At 55.4% G+C, this 9,791-nt stretch overlaps 1 protein-coding gene across 1 annotated transcript; it reads left to right on the top strand.

Moving 5' to 3' along the window:
- Nucleotides 1-6,726: 6,726 nt before the first annotated feature.
- Nucleotides 6,727-9,293, top strand: LOC143692648 (serine/threonine-protein kinase pim-1-like; the record flags this gene model as incomplete). Its single annotated transcript, XM_077172896.1, has 5 exons — nucleotides 6,727-7,365; nucleotides 7,494-7,544; nucleotides 7,748-8,114; nucleotides 8,762-8,938; nucleotides 9,187-9,293. Coding segments are annotated over 5 exons (1,341 nt in total), but the record flags the coding sequence as incomplete, so codon positions are not given.
- Nucleotides 9,294-9,791: the final 498 nt, after the last annotated feature.

Here is a 9,791-nt window from a genome sequence, read left to right as displayed (position 1 = left end):
CCTATTGTCCAGCCTAAATTTTACCTGGTGCAGCTGAAGGCTGTGTCCTCTTGTCCTGTCACTGTTCCCTGGGAAAAGAGCCTGACCCCCACCTGGCTGCACCCTCCTGTGAGGCAGTTGTAGAGAGTGATGAGGTCTCCCCTGAGCCTCCTCTTCTCCAGGATAAACAATACCAGCTCTCTCAGGTGCTCCTCACAGGACTTGTGTTCCAGACCCCTCACCAGCCTGGTTTCCCTTCTCTGGACGCGCTCCAGCCCCTCCAGGTCCTTCCTAAATTGGGGGGCCCAGAACTGGACACAGCACTCGAGGTGCTGCCCAACCAGTGCTGAGCACAGGGGAAGAATCACTGGCTTGCTCCTGCTGGCCACACCATTCCTGATCCATAGGAGTGCCAGGGATTGGACGAGGGAAATGGTGGGGAGGGCGTAGAGACAGAGTCTGATTGATTGTCCGCCATGAAGGGTCTTGATTTTCATATCTATTCAAACTGCACAAGGAGGTACCTGGATTCAATGCCAACTGGAGATTGCACATATTAACATATCAACAGGAAAAGAAAACCTAAATAGGACCTAAAAATTCTTTTCTCAGTGTCTTTTTAAATAGAATTTATTCAGTTTGAATACACTACTGAAATCTGTCAAATTAACCACAAAGGATTTGAAAATTAAAATCAAATTACTCCCAGAGTCTTGGCTTGCTAAGGGCCTGGGACACTGAATTCCTGCACTGAAGAGCTGAAGGCTGAACAAGCCTCTGCAGCAGGAAAATTCAGCAACAGCCTCCAAGTTGCTGAGGATGTCAGCAGCCCCCATTGAGGCCATCCCTGCCCAGAGACTTTGGGGGAATGGGCAGATGTCATGGTTTAGGGCAAATTTGGAGGAGAATTTCCAAATTAGGGCCCCTCCAGTTAGCAAACCCACACGGCCCCTCCCCCCAACCGGTTCGGGAAGGATTCCTCGGAGAGGAGTGGAAAGAACCTGTTTATGTAATAGGCACAGCACCCCCCAGCACACAAAATGAACAATACCGGATGACACCACTCTGAAAAAAGATGAAAAATTCAGAAAGTCTCTCTTGGGGGGTGGTCACTCTGTTCTCAGTCCCTCCGGCACTGGGGCAGCTGCTGCAGGCCACAAGGTGCAGGATCTTGGTGTTTCCCAGGTCCCAGTCCGGAGCAGGTTTGAAATGGTCAGAAAAAGGAAAGGAGAAACAGTCCAGGAAGAAATTGGACAGTTTAGCTAAACTAGCTAATGAGCAAAGCAAGCAGAAGCGAAGCAAGCAAGAGCGAGAGAGAGCAAAGCGAAAAGCAAAAGCAGAAAAAGCAAAAGCTGCAGTCTCTGTGTCCCGCCAGGCTGATAAGAAAACCAAAACAAAACTTTCCCTCTTCAGAGCCAGTCTTAAAGGTACAGACCATAATATCCAGCATAAACAGAACACATGAATGGGGATACAAGCATCATAACGTCACCCTAGGACATTCCACCCCTTATCCCCATATCATCAACATACTACCACACATCATGCATTTATTCACACAAAATTTCCATCTGCTCCCCCAAAATTTACAAGCAATACCCATCATGCCCTCATCACATCCCCACACTGGACCACTGAATCCATGCCCTATACTACAGAGCTGCAGGATTTCACCCCTTTCACCTTACTCACTCAAAGCTCCATCTTTCACTTGCCCAGACCTTCAACACTTACACATTTCCTTCTATCTCATGTCTGTATGGTGTAATGTACAGACAATGGCAGTAACATCCAACAAACAGTGATATTTGCATATCATTCTCACCCCACAATCAGATCTCCCTGTGGTACACATCGTGTTGTTCCATCTCTTTGCATTATCCACCATGTGCAACCTGGTCCCTGAGCAAAGACAACCCCACAAATGAGTTTGTCTGTACTCGAGGCAGAATTGATCCACACAGTCTTCCCCGACAAACCTCTGACATGCACCACTGGGACTTTATCTCCATCTGTTATATTCAGGGACTCAGACTGGGCAGGACCTGCTCGGTTGGTGGAACCTCAGGTGTTAACTAACCAGGTGGCCTTTGCTAATTGCTGCTCCCAATTTTTGAAAGATCCCCCACCCAAAGCTTTCAGCTGTGTTTTTAGTAGTCCATTGTACCTCTCCACTTTGCCTGCAGCTGGTGCATGGTAGGGGATATGGTACACCCACTCAATGCCATGTTCCCTAGCCCAGGTGCTGATAAGGCTGTCCTTGAAATGAGTCCCATTGTCTGACTCAATCCTCTCAGGGGTGCCATCTCTCCACAGGATTTGCTTTTCAAGGCCCAGGATGGTGTTCTGGGCAGTAGCATGAGACACAGGGTAGGTTTCCAACCATCCAGTGGTGGCTTCCACCATGGTCAGCACGTGGCGCTTGCCCTGGCGTGTCTGGGGCAGTGGGATGGAGTCAATCTGCCAGGCCTCCCCATACTTGTACTTGGACCCCCGCTCACCATACCATAGGGGCTTCACTCGCTTGGCCTGCTTGATGGCAGCACACGTCTCACAGTCATGGATGACCTGAGAAATACTGTCCATGGTTAAATCCACCCCTCGGTCTCTTGCCCACTTCTAGGTGGCATCTCTGCCCTGGTGGCCTGAGGCATCATGGGCCCATCAAGCTAGGAACAACTCCCCCTTCTGTTGCCAATCTAAGTCTATCTTTGACACCTCTATTTTTGCTACCTGATCTACCTGTTTGTTGTTTTGGTGTTCCTCATTAACCCAACTCTTGGGGACATGGGCATCTACATGGTGGACCTTCACAGGTAGCCTCCCTACCCTGGCAGCAATGTCTTTCCACTCTTCAGCAGCCCAAATTGGTTTTCCTCTACTCTGCCAGCTGGACTCTTTCCACCTCTCCAGCCATCCCCACAGAGCATTGGCTACCATCCATGAATCAGTGTAGAGGTAGAGCTTCGGCCACTTCTCTCTTTCTACAATGTCCAGGGCCAGCTGAACGGCTTTGAGTTCCACAAGTTGACTCGATCCACCTTCACCTTCAGTGGCCTCTGTGACCTGTCGTGTGGGGCTCCATACGGCTGCTTTCCACTTCTGGTTCATCCCTACGATGCGACAGGAACCGTCAGTGAAAAGAGCATGGCGCGTTTCCTCTGGGGGCAGTTGGGAACAGAAGGAGGAGCTTCTTCAGCCCGTGTTGCTGGTTTTGTACTTCATCTGTGACACCAAAATTCGCACCTTCGGGCCAATTTGTAATTACCTCCAAAATCCCAGGGCGATTCAGTTTACCTATACGGGCGCTGTCTCTGTCCCTCTGGGAGCCTCTCAGGAACCCTGGGCCAGTCCCGAGTCGGCAGACACCGGGGGCAGCCCCGACACGGCCGACAGCGGGGAGACACTCTCTGTGCCCCGAGGGTACTGAGGGCACCTGGGCTGGGCGCCTGTGCAGAACAAGAGACACCAGAGACATTGGTAGAAGATAAAGGGCTGACTCTTAGCAGGGCTTAATCCAAAGTTTTATTCTAGGAGTCCCAAAGGAGCCCCTACACCTCAGGGGCCTCCTGCCCACAGCCCCAGGAGATGTGCCAAGGTTACATTTAAAGGGAGGTGGAAACCCAAAGTAGATAACATTTTACTAACCAAGAAGTGACCCTAAGGGATGGGTACTGGGGGATGGACATTTAGGACAGCATATGGGGCAAGGCTTGGGGGGCTGACCCCTGGCCTCTGGCTGATCACTTGACATCCTGGAACGAAGCTTCTGGATGGAGGGATGGGATGCTGAGTGATTGACAGAGAGCCAGGGTGGGGATTTGGGGATGATCTCAGCAAGGGAAAGGGATTACACAGGTAAAGGCAGGGGGGTACCATTTGGGATGAACCATTTGGGAAAAATACGGGGATTCAAAAACAAAACTATTACAAAATATTTTAAAGTATAAAAACACACTACAACACACCACCCAGATCTGGTGTTTGCTGCGCAAGTGCCCAGATCCAGAAATTTCCCAGGGCTGGCACAGCCCAAGTCCAGCAATTTGCTGGCACAGAAAGCCAAAATCCGGCAATTTCCTGATGCCAATACAGGCGCCCAGAGCTGGTGTTTGCTGCCACTGCCAGTGCTCAGATCTGGGTATTTCCCTGTTCTGGCAGAGCCAAGTGTAGCAATTTTCTGGCAAAGAAAGCCAAAATCTGGCAATTCCCTGCTACCGTCATTGGCAATGCCAAGATCCGGTGTTTGCTGGCACAACCAGTGCCCAGATGCGGGATTTTCCCGGTGCCGGCACAACCCGAATCTAGTAATTTTCTGGCAAAGAAAGCCAAAACCTTGCAAATACCTGGTGCTGGCCCCACCCAGATCTGGTGTTTGCCGGCACTGCCAGTGCTCAGACCCAGCAGTTTCCCAGTGGCAGCACAGCCCAAGTCCAGCAGTTTCCTGGCACAGAAAGACAAAACCCGGCAATTTTCTGGTGATAGCACCAGCACCACCCCAATCTGCGGTTAGCTGGCACCGCCAGTGCCCACATCTGGCAATTTCCCTGTGCCACCACAACCCAAATGCAGCAATTGTCTGGCAAAGAAGGCCAAAACTCAGCACTGCCCAGATCAGGTGTGTTGGGGTTGGTTTAAAAGAAGAGGGAGACCTTGGCTTAAGGCCGTGGGAAAACCCTCTTTAGTCAGGGTCAGCAGGAGCTCCCGCCCATAATCCTCTTGTTCAGTTATGCAGATTGTTACTAGAAAGTTCTGAGTTCTCTTTGCTACCATTGGTTACTTTATACTGCAAAAATTGTAATATTCTTAATCCCTCCTTCCTCTTGGATCCTTCCCTCAGATCCCACCTTAACCCCTCCCCATAAATAAATGGATAAATATCCCTGCTAGACCCTGGACCCAGGCTTTTTTCTGCTTTGCTCTCTCTACTGTGCACGCCGTCCTGTTTGTTGTGTTTGCCTTCATTAAAGTTCTGTTTCCAGAGCACCAGATGAAAGCAGTCTCTGTCTGTAAAGTGGCCAGAGCTGGTTCTCAGGGAAACCACTGGTCAACGGTCCGGACAAGGGCCAGAAGGTTTCACTGGTGTTTGCTGGCACCGCCAGTGCCCAGATCTGGAAATTTCCCTATTCTGACACAGCCCAAGCGCAGCAGCAATTTACTGGCACAGAAATCCAAAACCCGGCAACTTTCTGCTACTGGCTCTGGCACTGCCCACATTTTGTGTTTGCTGCGCCAGTGCCCAGATTTGGAAATTTCCTGGTGCCAGCAGAGCCCAAATCCGGCAGATTTCTGTCACTGGCAATGACACCACCCAGATCTGGTGTTTGCTGGCAGTGCCAGTGCCAGATCTGAAAACTTCCTGGTGCTGGCACAGCCCAAGTCCAGTGATTTGCTGGCACAGAAAGCCAAAATTTGGAAATTTCCAGGTTCTGGCTCCAGCACCATCCAGATCTGGTGTTTGCTGGGACTGCCAGTTCCCGGATTTGGAAATTTCCTGGTGCCAGCAGAGCCCAGGTCCAGCAATTTGGTTTTACCTAGCTTAGGCAGAGAAGTTCCTTGGACTGTGACTTTCCTTTCTCTTGGAACTGTTTAAACCTGCTCTGGACTGAAAACCCAGAAAAACACCGGCAGCTCACACCTGTGGCCCACCGAGCTCTGGGACGCTGCATTCCAGCACCAGAGGGACTTAGAAGAGACCGAGTGAGCCAACTACAACCCACAAAAAGGACTTTCTGAATTTGCCATCTCTTCAGCACTGTCAGAGGTTTTATTTAATATTATGCATTTTTCATGCTTGTGAATACTTTACTTGTTAAATAAACTGGGTTTTTTTCACTTTTTTCGAGGGAAGTCTTTTCCTGAACTAGTAGGGGGAGGGGATGCTTGAACTTGCTTTCTAGACTGATCCCTTTTGGAGGTTTCCTCCCCAAATTTGCCCTAAGCCAGCACAAACAGTCATCATGAAAATTTCACCAGTGGCATAATTTCCTGCTGGCAAATCTTGTGACAGAAGCTTGACCTTGTTCTCCATGAGACATTCTTGGGAAGAGAGACAGGAGAAGATTCCTGGAAAACTGAAACAGCTTTCCAGAAGGGAAATGAAAATGAAAGAAACAATCCAAGATCTTTTCCTCTATTTATTTCTATGCTCCCCTTTTCCATGTTGCACTACTTCTCCATCCCAGGAATTCCAGATGCAACGCACCTCTAAGATCGGTGACTTAGTGATTTTTAGACACTCAAAAATAACCATGAGCCACACAGAGTTTTCCTTCCCCTGGTTTTACTGGAAGGCAACACTGGAGATGTAAGTGCAGTGCTGGGGTCAGGTAGGAATCCTACAGCAAGGGAAGGTGGCCCGACAGTGTTTGACCCTCAGCCAGGCCAATGCAGAGCAGCAAGCGAGGGGATTGCTGTGCCAGTGTGCAGGAGTCAGGGCTCTGCATCTGGGCTCACCGCTGCAAAGTTCCCGTGTTTGGACAGACTCAGGGGCTGTGCCCGGGGCGCGCGGGACTCGAACGTGGGGCTCGTGGGGCGAGCGGGGAACGGACACGGGGACGAACGGCCCCGGTGCTTCAGTTGCAGCAGCGGCAGCGGCGGCAGCGGCAGCGGCGGCAGCAGAACAGATATTTTAGATCACTTTTTCTTTCTTTCTTTCTCTTTCTCTTTTTCCTTCTCTTTCTGTTTTTCCTTCTGTTTTTCTTTCTCTCCCGTTCCCGCGGTCGGGCACCCTTCTCTCGGGGTCCCTTGCCCGGCGTCCCTCTCCTCTCCCCGCCTCCCTCTGCCCTGCCGGGCCGGGCCATGCCCCCGGCCCGCCCCCGGCCCCGGGCGGGGCTGCCCCGTGCCCGGCCCCGCCCGTCCCGCCGCGCTCTCGCCTCCGCCCGGCTCTGGCCGTACTGGCGGTGGCGCTGCTGGGCGGGCGTCAGTGCCTGGTGCGGGGGCGGCATCGCCGCCCTTCGGCTCCGCCTGGCCCGAGCCCGGCCCCGGACCCGACGCAGGGTCCAGTCCCGGCCCCGACCCCGGCCCCGGCCCCGGCCCCGGCCCCGGCTCCTCCCGGGGCCCGCGGAGGACACAGGCGGGGCGGCCGCTGCCGCCGCCTCCGCTGGGGCTTCCCCGGCCCGAGCTCCGCCGCTCGGCAGCGCGGCCGCCGGCCCCGAGCCTCCCGTGCCACGTTCCAAAGAGCGAACGCCTGGGCATGGCCGGCCCGGGGCGGCTGAGGGGCGCTCGGGGGCCGTTGCTGGCCCCGGGCCGAGCTCTGACAGCCGCGTCTCGCCCGCAGGGAAGGCGCAGGAGGCCCTGCAGGAGCGGTACCGAGTGGGTTCGCTGCTGGGGCGCGGAGGATTCGGCAGCGTCTTCGCGGCCACACGGCTCTCGGACGGCGCCCCGGTGAGCGGCGGGGCCGGCGGCGGGCGCAGGAGGAGGGGGCGGAGGAGGAGGAGGAGGAGGAGGAGGAGGAGGATATGGCTGGGCAGGGCGGGCGGCGAGCTGAGCCCGCTGCTGTCCTTGGCTTGCAGGTGGCCATCAAAAGGGTGCCACGGAACCGCGTCCGGCACTGGGGCGAGCTGGTGAGTGAGCGGGGCCAGCGGCAGCAGCCGCGGCTGCCGGGCGGGGATGAGCCGAGGCCCGGCACGGTGGAAGCCGCCAGGACGCCTCGAGGGAGAGCGGGCGTGGGTCCAGCGCAGGGCGCAGAGCATCCCGGGCTGGCTGAGGGCTCCCCGAGCCCCGGCACGGCATCGGCCCCACTGAGGGCATCGTGCTCCTCTCGCAGCCCGACGGCAGCAGGGCCCCGCTGGAGGTCGTGCTGCAGGCCAAGGTGTCCACTGGCTTCCCTGGTGTGGTGCAGCTGCTGGAGTGGCTTGAGCTGCCCAACCACATCGTGATGGTGCTGGAGCGGCCAGAGCGGTGTCAGGACCTGCAGCGTTTCATTGGGGCACGGCGGTTCCTGCCCGAGGAGGTGGCACGGGAGCTGTTCCGCCAGGTGCTGGAGGCCGTGCGGCACTGCACCAGCTGCGGGGTCCTGCACCGCGACATCAAGCCCGAGAACATCCTGCTTGACCTGCACACCGGGAAGGCCAAACTGATCGACTTTGGCTGTGGCACCTACCTGCAAGACACAGCCTACACCCACTTTGCAGGTGAGCCCACGTAAGGGTGTACTCCTGGTCCCAGCATCTCATGGCCCAACATCTCCCAGCCCAAGCTGGCTGTGGCAGCGGGGATTCTCCCTTTTGCTGCCAGTCAGGGGACTGAGTCTTCAGCTGAGTTGCTTTAGAGTGGGGCTGGGTGGGGAGCCATCTTCCAGCCCTGCTGGCAGCCTTTGCCAGCCACTCTGCCCAGGACTGGGGCTGGGCTGGGGCAGCCAGCCCTACCAAAACCCCCGTGGGTGGGGGTAGCAGAGAGGGGGGCGGAACCTGTGCCCCAGCCAGTTTGGTGTGCAGGCGAGAGGAAGGGCTTGGACTGATCCACTCTCCCTGTTTGCCTTGGCTTCCTAATATTTTTGGGGCAACGCAGGCAGGGAGGATAAGGGCATGTTTTTTCCCCAGCACGGAGAGGGTTTTTCCTTTACATGTCAGGGTCAGGCTTAGCCAGGGCTTCCTCTGCCCTCTTCTGACACCAGTGGCTTCTTTTCCAAGCCTAAGTTTGTGCACAAGTCCAAGGTGCTGGCGAGAGGGCAGTGGTCACCCTGTGTGCCACTGATGCAGCCCCCGCAGGCCCAGGGATGCTGGGGCCAGGCTGTGGGAGCAGCAGCATCCCCCTGCTGAACTCCATCTGTATTCCATAGGAACACTGTCCTACAGCCCCCCGGAATGGAACGACTTTGGCTGGTACCATGGCGAGGCAGCAACGATCTGGTCCCTGGGCATCCTGCTGCACCAGATGGTCTGCGGGGAGCACCCGTTCAGGAGGGGCCGGAACCTCAGCTGGGGCCAGCTCCCGCTGCCACAAGGGCTCTCTCAAGGTGGATCCTCTTCTCTGGGCACGGGGGGAATCCCAGTGCTGGCAGCCAGCAGCGGACTCGTGAGCATCCCGCTCTGGCAGCTGCTGAGGAGGTGGCACAGGTCCTGCTCTCCTCCAAAACAGGGAATTGATGGGAAAGTTTAGGCCCAAGCCTGAGCGCATCCAGAATGGCCTGGCCATGGGAATAGTGGGGCAAAGCAGACAGGAGCCTTCTCTGGCTGACCGTCAGTTTCTGCTTTCTCTCCCCAGAGTGCAAAGATCTGATCAGGTGGTGTTTATCCGTGAACTCCTTGGAAAGACCCACATTAGAAGACCTGTTCTGTGATCCTTGGGTGCAGGATATTCCTCTGCCATAGAAGAAGGGAGAGAGCCACAGGCACACTTTGATCCAGGGCCCTGGTAAGTTGCAGCTCCACACATGCCTTGGCAATCAGAAGCAAAGGAACCCAGACCTTTTTGTGCTGCCTGTGTCACTGCACCGGGGCCATGGGATGGGCACACACAGCCCTTGTGCTGGAGCTGAGCTGCTCTGCTCAGCACTGGTGGCTGCCATCCAAGCTGGTTTTGCTTGTGCTGGTTCCCTGACAGCTGGGGCCCTGGGCAGAGCCCTGAGAGCCTGGTATCCCCCAGGGAAGGAGCAGGAGCCCCTGGAGAAGCTGTACCGGGTGGGGATGCTGCTGCTGCTGCTGCTGCTGCTGCTGCTGCTGCTGGAGACAGCCAGGATGACATCAAGGATGAGAAGCTCTTCCTCAGCCTGGCCACTGGAGGCTGAAGGTGATGGACTTTGATTCTGGCACCTTCTTCAAAGCCAAACTCCACAGGGAATTTGCAGATGAGTCCCCACCTGGGGGAAT

Source organism: Agelaius phoeniceus, assembly GCF_051311805.1.
Source record: "Agelaius phoeniceus isolate bAgePho1 chromosome W unlocalized genomic scaffold, bAgePho1.hap1 SUPER_W_unloc_2, whole genome shotgun sequence".
NCBI lineage: Eukaryota > Metazoa > Chordata > Aves > Passeriformes > Icteridae > Agelaius > Agelaius phoeniceus.
The sequence above is the reverse complement of the archived record's forward strand: the minus strand, read 5'-3'. Positions and strand labels throughout refer to the sequence as shown.